The following is a 24,131-nucleotide window of genomic DNA, read 5'->3' as shown; positions in this document are numbered from 1 at the left end:
CGGCACCTTTTATATTTTACTTCGACGTATGCTGATTTTGTAACTTGATGTTTGAAATTCTAATATTTTCTATTGATGGTTTTTTCTATCGAGTTATTTCTACCCGACAAATTTTGGTCGGTTTCTTGTTTTATAATATGACAGCATTTGGGATTGTTTCATACTTAATTGAAGCAATAATATATATTAAAAAATCATAGATTTTTGCTAATTTCACGCTGTTGATTTTCAAATTTATATTGGAAAACCTGAAATGCTCAATACCGGTGGCTTATGTTTTTGTTGTTGTTTTTTGTTGAAGGAAAGGATGAGCTGTTGTTTTTTTTTCTATTCGTAAATAACAGAACACATCATATACAATTGGTTTATTTGCGTATCATTTACAAAATCTACATAAAATATTAAGCATTTCGTTAAACGAAATAAATATGTTAACCTCGAAAATTCAAATAAAAATAATGCCCTTTTCTGAGAAAACACAAGTTTACTACATGTCATGATAAACTGAATTTTGATATTTGGCACAATAATGAACAGGAATGTTTTCATGGAATGAAACAAGATGTCAATGATTATTTATTATGTAAATGGGACTTGAAAACACATTGGTACCATTTTCTGGTATTTACTATGCTTAAAATAAATAAAATATTAATAAAAAACACAAACAACTTTTTAAAGATTACAGAGATATTTATAAAGTTTGAGGGATACAAACTGTTTGATTTCAAAATAAATGGAATTCAAAATTATGTAATGAAACCACGTGTTTCAACAAATAAATAATGGAAACGATTGGATTAAAATGTTTTCACAGCACTTGTTTCATTAAAAAAACACAGTTAAAATAAAGATACTTTATGCATATATGTTATTTTTGCATACGTTAATTGACCATTTAACCCCATGTTCCTTTACCCGGGTTTATAAAACTCTCTCATATATATTGTATAGAAATAACAAGTTAACAGATTAATTTACATTTTAAAATCGTACGAACAGTCATCGTATGACCCATTTGAAAAAACACACTAAATAAAAAAATAATTACACAATGTAGATATTGAAAATCATCATAATTAAAACGTAACCCTTTATCAGATTTAATTTGATTACAAAAATGCTAGTATCAGTAATTTTACCAGACTATCAATCTTGAACTGCAATGTAAACAAAAGTCTACAAAAAATGTGAATTTAGTGAGAAAAAAAAGCAAAACAAACACCCCACACTTTTCAACGTTTAGTGATATACATGAATGCACCAACATGTCTTCTGTGTCATACGTTTTGTCATGGTAAATGTCGGTTACAGTTAAACCATCTCACATAAATTTTAACTTTCTTAAACTCGAATGGCATGCTACAGGATCTAGGTAGCTTAAAAAGAAACAAATATCCTTGAAGCGATCACGGAAAGAGTAAATCTTGCGTTTAGTTGGTCATATTGATGTATCCTCTAAGCCATAATGAAGTGTCAATTTCATGTTTTGGAACCGTGCGACATGAACTGTAGTAAGCACTGATGTTGTTAGATCGTATGAAATATCAAAATATATATGTACATTTTCACACTATAGACAAATTCCTAAGATGGGGACAAAACAAGAGGCTGACATAAACAATAATCATAGACGTTTCACACAATAAACAAAGATCATTTAAACATGATCTTCTTGCCCACTTTACTTGCATGGACAATTTATCTTTCAAAACGAATAGTTTTATGATTAATGGCGTTCTGGATTTACGTAATTTGAAATTTATCTTCCAACTATAGAGCAATACGAAATTGACAAGACATTGGACATATGCCAGAGACATACACTCGATAAAACATGGAACCCTGCTTATTTCAATTGGTGACAGTATTAATGTTGAAAAACTATATATGGATTATTGATAAATAATGACTTTCAGGTTTCTTAGGTTTCCAGTAAATATTGCAGACATTGTTTAATATACTGTCTGCTGATTAGATTGTATCTTCTTTTAGTACTTCAATCTATATATTTGTAGACCGTTCAGTAAGAACTACTTATTAATGGACTGCGATTGATATAGACATGTTATCTTTCGAATAATATTTTTATAAATGGTAACAATCTTTTAACACTAGATGTGCTTTTCGACATTTAGTATTTTTTTTAAATGTCCAAGGTTCAAAAGTTTAAAAATCAAAACCAAAATACCAACTGGAGTTTTATGCCTTAAGAAAAACTAATCAACACCGTCTCTAATTTTTAACAATGAATATCTTTTATTTGAAAAATTCCTAAATATTAATTCAGCTTTGTTTTTTATTAATTAGAAAAAAAACACCTGCCATCTGCAAATCATTTAGTCGGTTATAATTATTCCCCTAAATCAGAGTTTTGAAATCTAAGTTAAAAAAACATAGCGATACTGATTTCCAAATTGTCAATAATGTAAGACATGAATAAAAGACAATTTTCCTTTCAAAATTACACTCTAATATTACACGCACAAACACAATTCGAACAAACTCTTCGTTTGAACTATAATACAATATAATACATACTTTACCAGCTTTCAAAATAAACTTGAGCTCAAACACATAAAGGCGTTGAGAATAAAACATTTTGAAACTAATGTGAAGATCAAAGCGAGAAGAAGCTTAATGAATAAAACATTTTTTGACATAGAACTAAAACGATCTTTACAGAACTTGAAATCCCTCAATACTAATGTTTCATAAAGGGAGTTACGATTTTAAGTTAGTTGATATATTAAGTAATGTCAAATGCACCTCTCTCTTCTATGAAATTGTTTAGTATTAACTCTTCTGAACGGTTTGGTTTTATCATTAAGTAAATGTAAGTAATAAAAGATTTTTATTTAAAAAAAAATCATGTGTGAATTCAACGCATAACATTCCTTTCTGTTACTTGTTTGAATTATATTCGTTTTTTATCTGGTATATTTTATATTCCAATTAGCACAGCGTAAGTTGCTTCTATAAAGCAAATCAAGTATACTAATATATACATGGCAGTGATTCGTGAAGATTAAGTATAGTATCTTACAATTGTTAATATCCAGAGGATTAATGTTAAATGATAAACATGATCACAAAATGAAGGAATGAGATTATATACAAATTATTTTTAACAACCATTTCTGCATTAAGGATGTAGTTAGGTGATCTTAAGTAAAATTAAGTAAATCAAGAATTTAAAATTGATATTTTTAGTTGGAAGGGTATTTTTAAGGATCAAAATAAGGTAAAAATATTGATAAGTCATGGAGCTCCTTTTCGAGATATTCGATTTTTAAAATAATGCATTAAACCTCGGACTTTTACCTTATATTTACATTGGTATAATTTTGGTTTAAAATCAAAAGTAAAAAATCAGGAGTCTACTTAGGTTTTGTCTTACCTTTAATGAGCTATTAGGCTTATAAAATAGATAAATAGGTGTTTTGGGGCAAGATATTTTACCTTGTATCGTAAGGAAAACACCAAGGAGTTTGATAATCTGACACAAATTCCAACTTCTCACCTAAGAACATCCCTAACATTAGCATTGTATAGGAATGTAATCATACGTTCTTGGAAAAACATATGCATAATAATAATTGCATGTATTAAACGCATTTTGTAGAAAAAATATATGTACAATTAAAACATGTAAAAAAGATATATGAATTGAACACACATTATAAAAAATGGCACACATTTCGATGAAGGATATTTACATGAATACTTATAACGTTAAATGTTATTTCGTTGTTGTGTATTTACATTCATGTTGGTGTGTAGTCCAGTGTTTTAGCTGCAAGAAATTGAATTCATTTATTACGTATACACAAAGAAAGAAAAAAAAACATGTGTAGCTCGTTGCAGTGCACGAGAAGTTCGGATTGGAACAATTGATATCAGTAATTACAGAGTGAATTTCAAATTATTTCATGAAAAACGGAAACTAATACAACGTTGAACTACTTAAAAATACAGTTACTAGTATTATCATCAAGGGTAAAAATAAAAGCAAATCTATGTAATTACTGTTTTTTCCAAAGCGCAATGTTATATTTTCTTTATATATTCATGGCTAGATATTTACATAATATCAAGTAACATTCCTTTTTTCATTGCAGATTGATGACACACCAATAAGGTATATTTGTAACAGGACAGTTGCATGTAAAAACGGATGAACGAATCTGCAGTTTGGTATTACTGTCATCCAATTCGGAACAGAAAAAAATGCCAGAATTATGCAGACAAAATCTCTCTATTCTTATTAACTATACTTTTACATCTTATTCCAAAAAGGAATGCCTTTATTTTGGTTGATGTGTAATACATTTGCACTGTCAACTAAACCAATGTTTACATTTCCTTTTTTTTATAATAGCAGATGTCAAATATTGATTGATTGTTAGTTGCTTAACGTCCATATGGTCCTAGCAGTAAACCCTTATGATATAGACCTTATCATAACGAAAAAGATTATCCAGTAAGAATAATTGATGGATTAATAAGATATTCATATTTATATGACATTAAAACTTATTTATTTAAAAAAAAATCGTAAATATGTGATACTTTCATGTTATGATTATTGTCCTATGTTTTGTTAAATTGCTGCTTCATTGATGTGTAAAATTCAGTGACATTCTCATTTAGCCATGCATACATCAATTTACCAAACCTTGTATTATAAACAAGGACTAACATGACCGGATAGAACTTATATATAACGGTATTGTCAGATATCGTAATGGTGTTGCCGGCATATCTAAGGTTAATCTAGTCATATTAGTCAATATGTTCTATATACAAGGTTTCGAGATGGAGCAGTTTATTTAAAAAGAGTATCCATGAATAGAATCTTTCATGACATATTGAATTTGTACAAACCTGGCATTGTTGGGAGCAATACCAAATGCTCTGACATGTTGAACAGAGGTACAAACTAAACTTTCCACACATTATGCAGTTACCAAAAATATGTTGGGCCTTGGAACCTGCTTCTTGTTGTGGCATACCGCTGCCGTGGACTACTTGTTGTGAATTGGATACCATCCCTTGGGCCTTGGTATTCAACATGTCTGGACCGCAATTTTCCTGCTGTTGCTGTTGTTGCTGTTGTATCTGCTGTTGCTGCTGCTGAATTATTTGTTGTACTTTTGCCTGTTGAAAGATAAATCAAATAAATGATGTAACACAGTAATGTGTGTAACACAGTATGGGAGTTCTATATTGTTATAACTGCATGTAGCATTGATGAAAGGGATAGAAGTTAACAAGAAGATATAGTTGTATGGAATATTCACATGGTTAGACTTTTACTACTGTTTTGTCAGAAGATTATAAGACTAAATGTATTTATTTGATTGAAAGGCATGTTGTATATTTTAATGTTATGGTATATTCAGATGCTGAAATATTTCTAAAACATTTTTTAAGAGAGGACAAAAATAACATGACAGGTAATTGTTGAACGTAAAGTTCTTTCATCTATCTGGTTTGTAACTGGAAAACAGGTAAAATATCGACAGTATTTATAAACAAATGAAATTTTAGTGAAAACAAACAATGAGCAAATTTGTTTCGACCATTTCTGTAGATAAATTATTCAGACTACATACAATAGGATAACACATGATGACGTACAAACACATGCGCATTATGAGGCTAGTCATAAAAGAATGTATAAAAGAAACGTACTGCATTTATGGTTATCCTACTATACACCTCAATACACATTAACCCTTTAAACATTTTATTATATACAAAAATGACCGCTTCCTTACCAAAGACGATGATTATATCCGACAGTATGTAAACCATGGTACCGAATAAAAAGATATAAAATCAATGCATCACATGCGTAAAAATCATAACACCCGTTTAAAAACCAAAAGAAGAAAAATATAGCGCATTTAAAAAATAAAAGAGTGACAACTGTTTTGATTTTGAAATATTTAAGCGGAAGCTATCAAAAAATCGTAAAGGTGCTTTGGTACCTTTGTAGATGGATTCGGTTTCGGTAGGATATGCGCAAGTCGTCTTTTTGGGTATCCATTTTCTTGCATTGCGCCCTGAAATTTTAAAATAATTTTGTTCTTATGTATTTGTATTTGTTTAAATGAAATAAAAGAGGAATCCATTTTGATTTCACATTGGCAATTACAATGTATCATCAAGCTTATTTCACTCAGTATCTTTTACATCCATGTGTTTTGTTTTCGCAAGACATAAACACTATCAATTACTACTATTTTTATTCCACCGAAATACGTTATCAATTCTTTTTTTGTTTAAAACTAAATGTCATATTGAGAAATACATGGTAGATATGGTGAAATATCACGGGTACAGTTATTGTGATACGAAATTAAGTTCATCATAAATGAAATGTAATAGAATTAATACAAGTCAGATTATTCGAACAAACATGGAACATAATTAGGAAAGATGAATTTGATATACATTTGATTTTTTTAGATATCCTGGCCCTACTAATTATCTGACGAATTTACGAGTTTTTTTTAATTTTCACGAGACAATTTTCCGATAAATAATCTAAAAACCCCAGATATTTTGATAATTTTGATAACAACACAGTGGTCATTTTCGGCATTCAGTTTAAACGAATACATATTTGAAAACAGTCTAGTCACCATTTAGAGCATATCTTGGTATCTAAATTCAAATTAGAAAATTAAGTATTGGAAAACAAGCTTTTAGATAGCAAGGCCAACTCATTGCTGAAATACAAATTGTTTACAAAGGATATGGTATAAGGTGGTACCCACCACATTTACTCAAATTAATTTGGCTCGTTTAATTTTCATAAAATTTTTACAAAGTATCTACTTAAACCCTATGACAAAAATATAAAAATTTCTCAAAATTTGAAACAACTATTTTATCAGAAAAACTACACAGGTTATATAGCAGTTTGACAAACACTAATTTTGATCATTGAGAAGCTTAATATTCCCTTAAGATCACAACGTAATTTAAACGTTAAGCTGATTTTACAGAGTTATCTCCCTGTAGTGTTAGGTACCACCTTAAACGACAACATTGTTCCTCCAATTTTAATTACAAAAAACCGATACATCTATCACAAAAATATCGCCAGATCTTTCAATTGGCTTTCACTTGAATTATCTAACAATAATCTATTGGTATGACAAACGTGCTTTCCACTTATTCAACGGTGATCATACTTTTAAGTTATTTGCTTTCCCGCATAGTAAAATAAATTAGAAAAAGTTCTAGAAAATGTAAAACTCATTTTTAAGATACACCATTAAAGAAATGTAAATAAAAAACGTGCATGTAGAGTTCCATTACGATGTTCTTTTTCAAAGTGACAAGCTTTTTAAAGAACTGGTATAAGTTGATAGTTGATAGTTATTTTTTAAATATAAAAATTGAATTTTCGGAAGGAGATTATTATCATTTATATACTTGATATTACTTATTATCAGAAACGTATAAGGTAAGTAGAAAAAACATTTAATGGCAATACATTGGTACAACCAGAAGATTCCGAATATCTAACAAAAAGCCGAAAATAAGAATGGCAAACTTCCTTAATGACGTCGCTCTGACATCATATAGGAAATACCTGTACTGCATAGACTATTACTTTATGTTTATAGACGAATGCACGTAATATCATTTTGCAAGTATTGAGGATTAAGAAATTTAAGTAAAAAGCAGTGCGTCTTCTATACCTTCGCCTTAACCAATCAAACGACTCGAATTAAATTTCTTCTTACAAACTTAAGTTAATAAGGTTTTGATTACTAGCCCATGCCATTTCAGATTAAAGAGAGAAAATGCAATCGTAGACCAATATTTTATCAAATGCTTTACATTATTGAACAATAGGAATTGTGTAATTCTTATGTATATTTTAAAAGAAGTTGCTTGTTTATTTTAAAGGAAGTTGTTAGTTTATTTTAAAGGAAGTTGCTCGCTTATTAAATATGTTAAAAAATTACTAGATCTTCGACGGAAAAAGAGAAATACATATTTATTTCCGATATTTTGCTTTTCAAATTATGGACAACGAACATAATACATTAGATAAATTTGAAAATAATTAGTTTATACATTATACCAAATAGTAAGACGTTTTTATTATTGTTTTAATTTAAGTTCAGGAGTAGTATGAAACTATGGCAAGATATGACAAATAATAACTATTCAAAACAAGAACGTAAGATTTAATTGTATGCGCACTTTTCATATTATAATCATCTTATCCTGTACATTGCAGTTTGAGTTTCCCATTGTTTATCTTGGCCTACATCAAGTAATCAACATTGTTATGAACTCATCATTAAACAATGCGCCAATTTTCTGTAACAAAATGGTACCGGACCAGCACATAGAGCATACATATCTCACACTTGTTGATTCAGATGTTGGAGACCTAATTTTTCCATTTGAATTTTCAAAATATTAAGGTGATACTGAACGAATGATATTGTCGTAGACTCTGCGATGCCTTATTTGACTCAAGATAAAATATATATCTAACAGTTGTTGTTTCAGAGGTTGGAGACCTAATTTTTCCATTTGAATTATCAAAATATATAGGTGATACTGAACGAATGATATTGTCGTAGACTCTGCAATGCCTTATTTGACTCGAGATAAAATATATATCTAACAGTTGACCATCGATTACTCATTCCCCTTTTCTCTTAAATGATCATGATATTGTTTAATACTGCTGATACCCATATGTGTTCCAGTAATGCAAATTAGTATAACAACTTATCATTTGGTTAGCCCGTAGCGCCTATCTTGATTGACGTTCCTCATAAAATCTCAAAACTCAAATTGTTTAGCCAAGAATGTGTATTTATAAATAGACATTCATAGATATTATTTTTTTCAACATTATTATTATCAAAAATTGCAATAAGACAATATTCAAAATCGTTTCACGTCAACATTGCCTTAGATATTTTAATCCTTTGTTCATTTACGAAATAATTAAATCTATTAGCATGATGCACCGTGTGATATAGTGAGTAAAAATGTGTTCAGACCTCGCTCTGTCACAGTTAATTTCGTTTATTTCGTGTTGAGTTTTGTGTTGTTATATCAGTGACCTTGATTTGCCCCATGGTATTTAAATATTATAAGTACATAAATAACTGTAAATTTTAATAAGTCACTGATCATCATTGAAAATCCCTTAATAAATACAACAAAGTACTTCTATGTGATATAAAACTTCAAACGATGAACCAAAACTGTACTACACTATAATTGTATTAATACAAAATAAAATGTTAAAAGTAACCACAAGTATATCTACAGAAGCATTTTGTAAATCAAAATAGATTTATATGATTTACATATTACTTTTTTTTTGGAAAATAAATAAAATCGATCTATTCGCTAAATATTCAATCGCAACAATATAATTAAATAAACAATATATGTGATAGAATATTTCAAAGCAATGTAAGCCATGTGTGCAAGTAAAAATATAGAATAAAAAACTAAATGATTGTTATAAGTGAAAACAAACGCAGCATAGTTAAAATATCCAGAAGATATAAAAAATGTCAAGCGGACATGTCAATGTGGTTCTAATGTATACAAGCGCCGGATATAAAAGAACAGTGCAATCAAACAACATTACTGTAAATTTTCAAATTTATCGCAATCCAGAGACTAACAGGTACATAAAAGCCACTGGGAAAACAAGAAAAAACAAAACTTATGCCAACTTGTGTTTGATAAATGAAAGATGATTAGCAATTTCGCGGTTAAACACACTTTAAATGAAATAAGTCTTCCAGAAAATTTTAGCCAGTGATCTGCAGTTTTCGTATGACTTTATTCTCTCAGGGTCTTTACATATAAAAAGACATCTTTATTGTTCCATGTTTTTATGGTATAATGAACAAGTAATGTAAGGGCCAAAACGTCTGTCTATAAATTCCCAACCTTGAATAAACCCAAGTTTCTTTTCAAGGTATGCGTTTATTGATTAACATGTCATGTGTATCTACCATTTACCATTTCGCACCTCAACGCCTTCAAATTGTATTCACCAATAAATAAGTTTTGACTTACTAATATTCACTACGTGAACTTCAATTATTTTTTAATACTACGTATGATATCAAGTGTTTCTTTTTTAAAAACGTTTAAGTGATTTTAATATTAGCACAACACAATGAATACTTGATAGCTTAAAACGATAACTTAACAGTCCTTGATTAGCCACAAGCGAGAGTTCCTTTACCGTAATAAACGACCCGTAATTAAAACATTTGTAATATCTTGCAGTCGATCAATCGAAATCAAACTGAAAACCTCAAATACTACGTCATGTTTATAGGTCACTGTCCTTTGCTTATATCTTTATGTGGCTGTTTTCTGTTTATATATTTATGTCATTGCCTTTTCATATATCTTATTTCGTTTTAAAAAATTATTGAAAATTAATTGAACATTTTCTTATGATTGGGATCGATTAGAACTTTGACACAGAAATTTTTTCAAAAACATGTTTATAGTTCACATAAAAACGTCTTGCATTCGATGTCTTATAAACGAACCAATAATTTTGTTCATGACGGTTAGATTTTAGTTCATGTGAACAATTTCAGAACCATATGTCTGGTATTTTGTTTTTAATGAAAATGCAGTTTAAACTTTAAAATTAAGGAGAGAACCCCATCGTCCTCGATTAATCATGCTTTATAAAAGCGAACATTGGCCTTTCTCACGTGAAATAACTATATGGTTTTATATGAAATAGCACTGTTTGAAATACAGGCCACACCAACGAAAACACCAAAAATAAATAAAATCAAAAATCCAAATATAGAAACCATAACAAAAACAAATCGAAAAAATATACGTAACAGTCCATATAACACCTACAAACCAAAGATTATTTTTAAAAGGAAATGTCAATAGCAAATAGAATTCATTACGAGGAGAAAGCAGAAGACACGTATAGTCGCTGACACAGAATGAACTGGTTCTGTATGTATTTTAGTTTTAACAGGGTAGTCATGTTATTGCAGCACTATTATGACATAGTATTTTCCTACTATCGTATGTAAGTCAAACATTTCCGATTAAACTTAGCGACTTGGTATATGGTTAGTTGTATTTCAGCACAAATAAACAAAATATGACTGAATTTCAATATAAGACATTATTTAAGCGATCAGATTCATATGAAGATAGCTAGCTTTGTATTGACAAAGGCAATGACGGCATACCTTTATCAATTATGCATTTAGAAAAAAAAGACTAATGTATATTAACACCCTAGAATCTTTATCACGATAAACGCTTTTATCTTAGTTTTGTATTCTTTGGAAAATATCGTGTCCAGATTTTCGAAGTTTTACTCTGAATCTGTTAAGATGAACACTTGCAACCTTGATAACTCAAATTAAGAGTTCAATGTTTCCTGTTTTTTGTACATAAAAATACTGTTTTGTACCTTATGTTAATAAACATTTTTACTTCCTTTACGAGTTGTCCATAACTTTTATAATCAAAACACATACTTGTCAAATGTCACAATGTATACATGGGAAAATATAAAAAAAATCATTATACCAAAATATCAACTATTATTATAAGATAACTGCTTATTGATTATTTTGTTTCACTTCTAACAGAACAAAATAAAAATAGTATTATAGAATTAATTAAACTGTTTAACTAGTATGTTTACACTGCAAAATTTCATATGATGATACTGGTTGTTTTTAAATAATAGGGATTGGAAACAAACTGAAGAAGAAAAGTTGGAAAAGATACAACAACAAAAACACCACATACATTAAAAAATGAAGAATACAGTCTCATGCAAAAATGAAAATACATACACGTTTGATGAAATGATCCACACCAAAAAGGCTATGTTTAAAACAATTTTGAAATTTAAACTAAAATATCGAAGCTAATACAAACTAAAGACAAAAGGAACATGGTATATGTACAAAGGCATTTTGTAAAGGAATGGATGGAAAATCACAAAAAAGCATTAAAATTGAAATAAAATTAATTTGCAGGGATATAAAATGTTTTAAAAGAAATATTTATGGCAAAACAAATTTCATCGGAGACTTTAATTATTATCTATACTCTAAAGTTGACATGCTTAGTTATATGTTGAACTATGCTTGCATGTACGAGTGCGTTTAAGTTGTTATTAGATTCTTCTGAATTATCTGTGCCAACTACCTGTTGAAATCTTGCAGCAGACCCTGGCGGTTGATGTATCATTTGTTGATGTGCAGAAACAGGAACTAGTAGTTGATGGTTTTGTATAGTTTGTGCTGCCTGGAACTGTGCTGGCGGCGAATGAAATGATTTTGGACCTAAACAAATAATAATATAAATGTCATATCGTTATTATTTATTTGATTTTAACAGTCAGCCACATTTTATACATTTTTTTTTTTATTTATGGTTAAATTGAATGGCGAAATAGCCATTACGTTAACTACTAGTATATATGTGTGCATGCTATTTTATTTATCAAATAACTCCACTAGTAAAATTATTACAAATTTGAATCGGATTTTTTTTTTTTATCTTAACACTTCTTACCTCAGATTCTTACAAGACTGAATAAGAGTTAACAAGTAATTTGTAATCTACCAGTCAACTTTCAGACATATCCAATGAATATTCAATAATGTTCAGACATATCGCTTGCAGTCAATTATAATTCGTTTAGTCTATATTCAGACTTTTCAGTGGTTTATATTTACCTGAACATGTTTGCATTATATTGAATCGCCTAAAACGCTTCTGAACAGTACTGAATTGACTGTAAACGAATTGTTTAAACAGTTCTGGATTGTACCACAGTGGATAAGTCAGAAAATTGCATGAAAGTCTGAACATGAAAGAATAATTTATTGCTTAGATCACCACTGAAACCCTTAATAGTGCTATGTGTGATCGTTTTACAGTCTACAAATATGTTATCAAGACAAACACAATTATTTGTCATCATTTGTCATATTTCTTTATTGGATGTGTCTTCAAAAAATGGTTGTTACTACCGTAAACAAAACATATCGTTGGTAGTTTTGACTGTTCTCTGTACTATGCAGGTTTCTTTTTAAATGAGCAATTGCATGATGAAGATTATTCTAGGTAAAAACCGAATTAAAATTTGTATTATGATTCAGTGTATTAACAAACCTTCGTGATACACTCGTGGGGAAACCACATTAGGAGGAATCATTCCATGCTGCATATGGACATTCTGAGCTCTTGGTGCATTATTTGATACTGCAACCGGAGAATGCTGATAATGCATCTGTGGTGTTTGATATACATTTGGAATAGTTCTTCTTGGATCATTGCCTCTGATTACTTGATTTGATGGCACTGTAGCTGCACCGATCAGCCGAACACTATGTGGTAGGTGAGCAGGATTTATAGAAGGTCTTGTGGATGATACAGGATTATTAGGTGGAGCATTGACTTCCCCAGGATGTGGAGATCTCTGTAGTACCGTTAACAATTGTCCGCTTGGATATTGCGGAGGATTTCCTGATTTTGAAAGAGTGTGCATGCTTGGCCGAGCTGCAGGAACTATTCCTGGGCCATTTTCTAACATGAGTTTGTGTGTGTGCATTTCAAAGTTAGTAGTATCTGCAAAAGAAGGTTTCGGTATGCTATTTGGTTTTAGCGTATTATTCGGCATTGTTGGTTTTGCTATTTTAAACTGCTGATAATCCTGTTCTAATCGTTCCTGTTTTTGACGACGTCTTATAGCTTCACCCAATTCTTGTTGTATGGCATTTTCAGTATTTTTACTACATTTGGCCATCGGTTTGGTCTGCTTAGTAGCTGGTATGCTGCTATTTATATGTTGTGGTCTAGTTTTAGGCGTGCCAACTATGTGCTGCTGCACTTGTGTAGGAGATATAGCTGATTGAAAACTTGTCTGTATGGGGGTATTCGTAGTTAAATTACAAGGTTTGCAAAATTGCTGTTGCAAATTTATCGGCGAACCCAGATGACTATCTCTAGCAGGAGCTGATAAAGCTCTTGAAGTACTGATATCAGATATGCTAATGACTTCACTACCTTGACTTTTTGACCTCTCATTCTTTACAGTTATCAATTTGCCAGGTACCTCAAAGGGTTTTTGAGCATGAGCAGCTGTTAATGGACCAGGCATAGAAGCTCCCTTAAATCGAGTGGGAGGTGACAATGGACGTTGTCGGGAAGAAAAAGGGCCGGTTGCTCTAATGTTATTAGGAACTGATATCGAATTAATCTCAAGCGTCCTTAGTATTTCTTTCGTGTCTTCTCTTTTACATGAATGCGCAGGAGGGGGAACTTTATTCTTTTGACCAGATGATGTAAATACTTTTGACGCAGCAGCTTTGCAATTGTTTTGTATTACTTGTAATTGTCCATCATTACTAGACACATTACCACGGTTCGTTAGATTCATTCCAGTAGCAGGTGCTGGGCGTTTATTTGGCCCTAGAGGAGATGATAAGAGCAAATTACGCAACATTTCTTCTTTTTCCTTCAGTAACAACATCATTTGTCCTGCTTCGCGATTTCTCATTTCAAGTTCATGTTTCAACTGTTTGATATCATTATATGTTGCTTCTACTTCCGGTCCTAATAAGCGTGATTTACTAAACAAAGGTCTATTCGTTTTAGAAACAGAGGACACTGGGACAAGTGGAGGAATATTCTTATGATAATCTTTTGTTTTTGGAGATGTTATTTCATTTGTTCGCTGCTTTTTGGTAACAGGTTCTTGTGAAGCAATATTGTCTGGAATGCGTTCTTGTATTTGATTGCTCTCCATGGAAGGTGGATACTTTGACGCGACAGTATCCATTGACTGACATGTTGATATACAAGCAGATTCTGTATTTGGGTCTGTCGATATTTGAGCAGATAATAGTAAATGACTCGAAGATTCATTTGATAAATTCTTGGTATTTTCTGTCAATCCTTCATTGCAGCTAGTAGCTATTGAAGTTGTGTTATTTGTGTTTTTAGTAACGCCTAATACATCTGTTGATATTAAGGCAGTAGTAGTTGGAATGGTTGCTTCTAGTTGTTGCATAGATTCTCTAATATTTGAATTATTTGCATTAATGGACTCTTTTGAAATATCTGTTCCAACGATTTCATTAGTCGAAAAACTCGATTGGTCTACTTCTTTTAAACTATCACGATTATCGTTTGTATTCAAAACAATTTCGTTCTGTTGATTTAGGAGGTTGGATGGAGTTTCTTCTGATTGCATATTAATTAAATTGATAGAACCAGATACAGCATCGTCATTCATGTTGATTGGTTTTTCATAATTTTTGTCAGCATCATTACTCGGTTCTGTAGTAATGATATGGGTGTTCTGATCCATGACATCGTCTAAGCATATTTCAGATTCAATGTAGCAATTTGGGACTGATGATGTTGTGATGCTCTCTACTTCAACTAATTCTATATCTGCTCCAAAATTTTCTGTAAAAAATCATAGCATTTTTAAGATAGTATTGTTTGAATGGTATAAAATACCTTGTAAAACATGTAAAGTAAAATAGTGTATTGTGTATGTTGTAAAAATGGTTGTATGCTTTAGAAAAATGCGTAAGGTTTATGTTGAATGTTGAAAGGTTAAAACAACAAGCAATGAATGTTTAACGTCTAGAAATACAACGCATACACTGAAGAAAAACATACTTACTATCAAGTATTCGAACTAAACGAAATTAAAATTTATCAATGGAATAACATTGATTTTGATTCATTGACAAAGATTTGCAAGTTATTTGATTTGGATAATACATGAATATAAATATATCATCCTTAAGTTCTAGAGTAAATTATATGTCTTTTGGTTTCAATTTTTGTTATAGATTTTTGGACGGATTTATGTATTACTTTCTCTAATATTTTTTTCTGTACTTTTAATTTAAATCTTTATAAATGAGAGGTTATTCTATATATACCAAAATCTTCATTCATAACCACTGGTGTAACTTCAGAATCGTCGACTGTATTCTCAATAACCGACATCTGAACATCGGCATTCGACTCAATATTCGGAATACTCTCTGTCGTTGAGTTGGTATCTGATTTCTCAGTGTTGTTTACAAGTGATATCCTTAAATAAAAATACAGCTTATTTTAAATTAAGAATAGATACCTTCTATTGATCAAATAACAACAAATGACAAAATTCCAAGTGCACTCATTTCACCGTCTAAAATATACTAAATCCAACATTTACATCTCCCGTTAATGGGACATAAACATAATTTCAACACATCCTTAATTTCGATTTTGAAGTGTCAATTTGATTCCGTCATACATGCTTAAATTTTAAACATGGTTGCCAATTTTTAAATGGTTTTAGTTTGTAGTTCATTGAATCATGTATGGTCATTAGTCTATCGCCTTCATATAATGCAATGGTATTGTCTGTTCTTTGTTGAGCTTTCAATCGCGATTTACCTTTTCAAGTACCGATTTATAAATATAAATATTAAGTTCTAATTTATTAACTTTTACATCTTCATGACCATTAGAACGGATTGTTCAATTTATCAACCTATCTACACCAATTGTGAGTACGTACTTTATTAATATATCAATTTGCATCAAGTTTGTGTATGGGTTTTATTGTTTGATAAATCTACATGGATTTTATTAACTTACAATTCTACACAAAAACATTTACAAAAAGAAATTAAAATTTATTTGAATGTCGTACCGTTACATAAATCTTACTACATTATGAAAATATTAATGCCGTTTGCTTGAGAAAAAAACAGAAAAAATTACCGGATATTTTGTGATAAATTGCCCAAGATGTTATCAAACACATATGACAAAAATTTAAACCAAAATTAATGCTGATATCACAACCAAGTGAATATAATTTGACTAAATTATTGCTATCACATGATTCTTAAAGCTTAATATAGTTGACTCTAGACTAATTATTACTAAAAAACATATCCCTTGATGGTAAACACATTACAACGTGACTGCGGTTATGAAACTTTAAAAAATAGGTCAAGGACAAGACATATTGAAGAGAGACATAATGCACGTGTTTACAAGATATCAATTATTAAGCGCTCCTGCCTTCTTAAATATATCATTTACACTTATAGAAAACGCTATCCACGTTGCAGATGCCGAATTGTAATGATTGTTTCTAGCATTTTGCAATATTAAAAGGTCAATCAAATATATAAATAACAAATGTAGCAAAGTTTCGAAATGAACACAATAATATGAATAAAAAGATTAAGAGTCATCCTACCTAGAACTATCAATGTGGTCATTGTCTTCTATATTTGAAAGCACATGCACTTCGTTTCCTTCAACTGCTGTATTAAGAAGATACTGCTGGGTAGTTTCAGGAGGAATGGGATTTTCAGTCTGCCGGATAGTTTCTTGAGGATTTCTATAAACATCCTGATGAGTATTATCAGAGGGATTTACATCATTAGTGTTACATACTTCGAATGTCTTGTCAATATTACTAATGTCTATTACATTGCTATCTTTTTTGTCGTCATTAGTAGTATTTTGGTCCTTGTATTTCTTTTCCAACCAATTAAATTGAGGGAACTCTTGTTTTATTCTGTCCATATCACTTTTAGAATCCACCATTAGGTTTCCCTTTTCTTGCCGTCGTCGCTTTGGAGGCAAAATTTTTGGTAGGTCATCTTCGTCTGAAATAAATGGGGAATTCGGAAATGTTTTACCCTTTTGAACAACATATTATTATAGAAAATTGGCAATCAAAACACCTTTGGTACATTAACAAATTAAGGATTAATAACACATTACTAAACTATCCACTTATAAATGAATTATAGTCTTAAATGGTAATTTTGGTCTTTACATAAAAATTTCAACAATCAGTTATTCAGTTTCATTCAGTGATTCAGTCAATTTTTAAACTGCAATATCCGTTAATTAAGTACTGATCAGACAGTTTCCATTCAGTCAATTCTACTCAATAGCTTTTCAGACAAATCAGGCACTGTTGATACATGTATATGCTGGTAAATACAGGACAGTTAGAACATAGACTGAACGGATAGGAATTGACTGCAAGCAAATACTGTAAACCAATTTATTTTCGCGGATACTTTACTTCGCGTGTATCCCCAGCTAGTCAATTTCACGGCGATTTAATTTCGCGATATTCTTATTTACTTGATGTAGTTTGATAGGGAAAGATCGAAGTTATACATTTTCGCGACGATTTAATTTCGCGTTATTTTTCTACTCGCGAAAATCGCGAAAATAAATTTAGTGTGTTTACAGTATTGCCACAGTGCTTAAAACTTAAAATTGACCGAAGACCTATGATGACCTAATGATTTCATCGTCAGTCTGTTAAGGTCAAAATTTGAATAGTAATCGCTGTCAATAAATTTTAAATTTTTAAATATTATCAAATTTGGGCCAGGATTGAAAATCGTTAATGTAGGTCAAAAGTTTGATAAATAATTTACCCTCGAAGTTTTATAAACGTGGTTTTGAAAAACTCATAGATATATGCAAATTAAGACGTCAGATAGTGATAATGATATTGAACTCATATAATGATAAATAGCTTCTTTAAAACAAAAATCAACTAAGCTTTACTAGTATTGTCTTAAAGAATATCTTTACTCAATGGTGAATATTTATTTTTAGGTTAATCAATTTAGCATTTCGAAGTTCACAATAAATGTTCACAATCATAAGAAGATTCACAATTATACATATATAACTACTTGAAGATCCTACACATGCATCTCACGCAAAAATACAGATAGTTGTTTAACGAATTTCGACAAATTACTCAACAGGCAGGACGAGAAGATATTTGTGCAACACAAATATTTATCCTGTTTTGTAGAGAACAACATCCTTGTCCAACATTTTAATGTGTTGGATCTCATCGTAACAATCAACCAAAACTTGTCAACATTCCCAAACACACTTCACTGACGGCGGCCCGACTAGTTCTTGCTGTTAATTTTTGATGTTACGTGCTTAGCAGAGAAGCAGCAAACACTTTTTTTTTAAGATTATGGTGTGAAAGGGTTGGTGTTCAAACCCAAATTATCAGCGCTTGAGAATAACACGCTACCACGAGACAACTGAATCGTTATTTAGAGGTTAAACAGAAGGACAGAAATAACTTTGATTGCAACACAAACAAAATGTTGTTGCAATGAGTGTTTTCATTAAGATTGAAAATACTTCTAATGCTATTTCCCCTTTCTGAAAGTAGTACCTGTATGAGTTATGAATTATTATTATCAAATTTTTTTTGTAAATATAGACAATGCAATTTCACATTGTAACTCCTTCTACGGCTCAAACGTTGCCACTGGCACTATGAAGCTGATCATATTGCGATCACAATACATTCATGTCATTTGAAATGAAAATATGTATAAACAATTATTTGGAATACTGTGAGTATTTGGGTTTTATGATCAGGAAGCTGATGATAAACCAAATTTGCCATTAAAATTTTACAATTTTATTTCCACATGATGATTATGCAAAGTGTTCCTACGATTACTATGAAATAAACTTCAACATCAATGAAAAGAGGATTGCCTTTGTATATACATATATTGTTTACTGAGCGTAAAACATGTCATATACATGGTAATACACAAATGACCTACGATAGATTTAAATGACACTATTTGAACTTATCTTATTCTAATAATAACAAACGCATTACGTATAGAGTTGTGATTGGTTTAAATAATAAACGTCACAATAAATGAATTTAAATGATAATAACGTTGATTAAATCGCCTACCTCCTGATATCACGTGATTTATATCGTATACATAAATCCCTCGGCCATGTCAACTTATGAAAATGCGCATGCTTTGTTGTTATAACATATGCTTATGTCACACTGCCTAGTAGATCGGGAGTGTATTATTATTATTATATTTACCTGCAGAAAGATAAACATGTGTCTGTTATCGTGTGTTATCTCGCAAAGATAGACCTTGTCCTACACACATATGTTCAAGTCTCATTTTATCAGTAATTTAACTCGAAAATGATCACACTTCATATTCGCTTTACATGTAAATCTCGTCATGTAAATTTCATCATGTTAATTTGTCAATTAATTATCCGGAAGGCTATTTACAAGTACTGTTTTCCAACATACACATATGTGTATTTAGCTTGTAGATCAATATTTTATGAATGTGTCATGATTTTAACAAGTTTGTAAAAGCTGCTACTGAACGTTTATCAACTAACAATAAAACGATGTAGAAAATAAAGTATTGTTTTATTCTATTGGTGACATATTTAAAACTTAATACACAAATATTTCCTTGTCATTGATTTTGAAACAGAATAAAAATATCTTTTAACAATGACACACGTATAAGTGTACAGTTGAGGGAACGAATAACTTAAATAATAGGATTTGAACAAAAACAGATAAAACATCTATTATAGGAACTTTGCTTAAACGTGTTGGGATATATATTAAACAGACTGATTTCTATTTCGTATTGTCTTCCAATTTAACGTATAAATGTGTTTGAATGAAGTAAATAGTAGCCATTGTAAAGCCGAATAGCTGGACACACAGCTCTTAATTATCGTTAAAAAACTCAAACACACCAAACGAATCAATAACAATTGGCATACTCCTGACTTAGTAAAGGTATTTATTTATATAAAATTGTGGATTAAACCTTGTTTTATAGCTAGCTAAACCTCTCACTTGTGCATTTATTCCCATTGTGTTAACACGATCGTGCTTGATTGAGACACTGAACATCTTACGTTATTTGCCATGACGTTGCCAATTTTTAACAACTTCTGACCTTGTAGTATACCCTAAGTTTCTTTCCGGTTTGTCTGTTTTAAGGTCACATCAGTGGACTTGAATGTTAACATACGTTCTCTTATTGAAAAAAATTCAAACCAAAATCAAGGGTTCAAAAAAAATGTGCTTGGAAATGGATTTGCAAATTAATGCTTTTATGGGATCTATGCTTCCTTTTTTATTTATTTATTTTTGTTTCACTTTCATCTGCAAGAACACAATTATCACGGGCTGTTTGTTACTATTGACAAAAATTATAATCATACATACTTCATGAATTTATAACGATATAAAATATCAAAAATACTACATACAGCGGAATTAAACTTTTATAAACTTTAGAAACATATTTTTACAATATAAAAGGAAACATTTTTTTTTTTACCTTGACTTATAGGTTGACTAGTTCAACAAATGAATTGATACAAGTTTTTGCAACACAGCATATTAAATAGGAACATACATTTTTAAAGTGAACTGTACTAAAACTAGACAAGTCTTATCAGGGTTTTCCATTGTATTTAAAGGTTCAATCCTTATCTTGTTGTAAGGTTGAATTATTTTACCGATTCTGAACGTCCCAACTTAATTTGAAACGTTGACCATAGAATGATTTGGTTAATGCTTTTAACGTTATACGTTTTTTTTAATATAGCACATAGGTTTCTTTGTACTATGGATACCTTGCATTTTAATGGTTTTACAAAAGTCAGCATGCAGGCCTATAGTAAACTAGTAATTCGTTTTACATAATAATTAGTGGTTCACGGGTAACTTAATAATACATCTACAGTATATGTGTTAATATCTCTTTGGCTCTCTGAGATGTGTAAACAGTAAATCTGGTAAATTGCGAGAGAGGCATGAAATGTTTAAGATAAGGTTTTTATTCACAACAACTTTGAAAAAAACTAAAAATTAAGTGAAAGTAAATGCAACAGTAGTATACCGCTGTTCAAAAGTCGTAAATCGATTGAGAGAGAAAAAAAATCGTGTTTCAAACTTAAAAAAATTAAAACGCATAATTATAAGAGGAATAGAAAGAATTGTCTCCAAGAGAATCATCTGTGGCTCTCGAGGCAAACTCTATGGAATGTTAATTAAAGTACGAAGTTGGAAAGCATCTACAGTAGAGGAGTCCAACAGATAGAGCCTATCTAGCTAAGACAATACTTTTTAAGAGAGCCGTGGTGTAGTGGTTAGTGCATCGGACTACTAACACAAAGGTTCCTGGTTCGATTTCCGTTTGGAATGAAAATTTCAGGAACTCAATTTTCGGCTCTCCCTTGACACCATTTGCGAGTATGGTCTTGAGGAAACGATGATAGTCCGTCGGAAGGGGACGATAAATGGCTGACCCGTGTTAAGAGAGAGCCATATCTCTTGCACGTTAAAGACACCTTTGTAGATTTCGAAAAAGAGTAGGCTGATGCCGCTACAAAGTAGCACTAGCATCCGCAAAGTGGAAAGGGATTGATATAAGTTGCAAAACTTGTTTCCCAATCCACTGTAAATAAATATGTTTAAACTAATACTTTTTAGTTGTTTTATTTAGAGGCCACCGGAGTCCCATTACCGAGTGCGAGATTTTCTCCCTGCGTTGAAGACTTATTGATGGCTTCGGATGTTGTTAGATTTTTGGTCGGGTTGTCTCTTTGACATATTCCCCATATAACAATATAAAATAAAACTAGTTATAGTTCTGCTACTTTGCTAGTAACGGAAACGGTTACAATGTAGAGGAAAGTATTGGAACACTATGAGGCAACTCTTTAACGCCACTAGTATTAATATTAACAAGTGAAAAATTGATTTTTTTGTACAAGCCTAGACGATGTTAATGTGCAAATCAACTTACCCGGAGATAAAAATCTAACGCATAACAAATTATTTATGTTAAAGTTGGACATTAGAACATGTAAAATACGTCATCATGACAAATTTAAATAGGTATGCGTAAATAGTCCTTCCAATTGGCGAACTTTAAAATACATGAATCCCTACACGAATTTCATTATTTGTCTTTGTTGTTTGAATGTAAATTCTATTCTCACTTTTAATAATATTCAAATAAAAATGTAAAATGTGATACACAATTAACATTTTGTATGTCAGTCTGAAACTTTTATGGTTAAAAAGTTCAAATTTCAAACTTCACACGTCATCTTAGTTCTAAATGATAGATTTTTTTATTAAATGGAGTATAATAATTGTACAACATATGTTGTTTCAGTGCTAACAAATGTTAAAACGTGTATTTCTTAAAATAGGAGAGTGAAAGTATGTCAATAGGTATGATTCTGTTATGTGGAAAAAATTGACACAAGGCATATACAGTCACTGGAATGTCGGTGAAATCGTTTGCATTTCTAAAAATACATCGAATACAACAACACGAAAAATGAAAAGATGAAAGTTATCACAGGTAACAAGATTATAATTTAATACACCAGACGCGCGTTTCGTCTACATAACACTCATCAGCGACACTCAGATTAAAATAGTTATAAAGCCAAACAAGTTCAAAGTTGAAGACCATTAAGGACCCAAAATTCCAAAAAAAATTGTGCCAAATACGGCTTAGGTAATATATTCCTGGGATAAGAAAATCCTTGGTTTTGCGAGAAATTTAAAGTTTTGTCAACAGGAAATTTCTCGAAAAAGACCATGAAACAGCCGCCTTGTGATCAACAATTTTTTGAAACATAAAATTCTTATTTGAGTTATAATTGTTGAATTAATTACTTCCTGTTAGGCATTGATTTTATCATTAATTTTCTGTATGTTGTCCCAATATGCATCTTGTAAATACTTTACGATCAATAAACTATGAATATTGTGCACTTTTTAATAATAAAGAAAAAGCAAGATTTACGATCAATGTACATGTTGAAATAAAAAAACCGATCAAAAATATACAGAATAGTTTTCTAAAACACAAAGTTGGTAGTGGGTTCAAATAGTACGTTATTTTCAGTGGTTGGAAAGAACAAATGGTTGCTAACATCCGGCTGTTTAGTGAAAAGTACAAACCACCATGAAAACACATTCCATAACAAAATGTTTATAAAGATAAGAAGATTTTGGTATGATTGCCAATGAGACAACTGTTCACTAAAAACCAAACGACATAGAAATGAATAACTATATGTCGCCGTACGGTCTTAAACAATGAGCAAAACCCATACCGCATAGGAAGCTATAATAGGTCCCGAAATGATAAATGGGAAAGAAAATTAAAGATCATACCGCTACGTCG

The 24,131-nt window shown here is 30.8% G+C and overlaps 1 protein-coding gene and 1 long non-coding RNA gene across 16 annotated transcripts in view; one reads left to right on the top strand and one right to left on the bottom strand.

Annotated features, from left to right (window-relative positions):
* Window positions 1-6,165, top strand: part of LOC139528175 (uncharacterized) — a 45,149-nt gene extending 38,984 nt beyond the window's left edge. The window contains exon 2 of the long non-coding RNA XR_011665538.1: window positions 4,122-6,165. This is a non-coding gene — a long non-coding RNA (uncharacterized lncRNA). The remainder of the gene's footprint in view (window positions 1-4,121) is intronic.
* The window catches only part of LOC139528172 (putative leucine-rich repeat-containing protein DDB_G0290503), a 55,507-nt gene continuing 31,726 nt past the window's right edge, over window positions 351-24,131 (bottom strand). For 8 of the 15 annotated variants that reach the window (XM_071324033.1, XM_071324038.1, XM_071324035.1 and 5 more), the window contains 6 exons: window positions 17,312-17,726; window positions 15,990-16,144; window positions 13,201-15,501; window positions 12,229-12,365; window positions 5,997-6,071; window positions 4,661-5,160 (listed from right to left, as the gene is read on the bottom strand). In XM_071324033.1, coding sequence (XP_071180134.1) covers window positions 4,786-5,160; window positions 5,997-6,071; window positions 12,229-12,365; window positions 13,201-15,501; window positions 15,990-16,144; window positions 17,312-17,726 — 3,458 coding nt within the window. In that variant the 3' untranslated portion in view covers window positions 4,661-4,785. Of the gene's footprint in view, window positions 3,797-4,660; window positions 5,161-5,996; window positions 6,072-8,838; window positions 11,902-12,228; window positions 12,366-13,200; window positions 15,502-15,989; window positions 16,145-17,311; window positions 17,727-24,131 lie in introns of those variants that run through there. The other 7 variants (XM_071324040.1, XM_071324045.1, XM_071324042.1 and 4 more) reach the window with 4 other exon arrangements.

This window comes from Mytilus edulis, chromosome 6 (assembly GCF_963676685.1).
Source record: "Mytilus edulis chromosome 6, xbMytEdul2.2, whole genome shotgun sequence".
NCBI lineage: Eukaryota > Metazoa > Mollusca > Bivalvia > Mytilida > Mytilidae > Mytilus > Mytilus edulis.
This window is presented reverse-complemented; position numbering and strand designations above follow the sequence as displayed.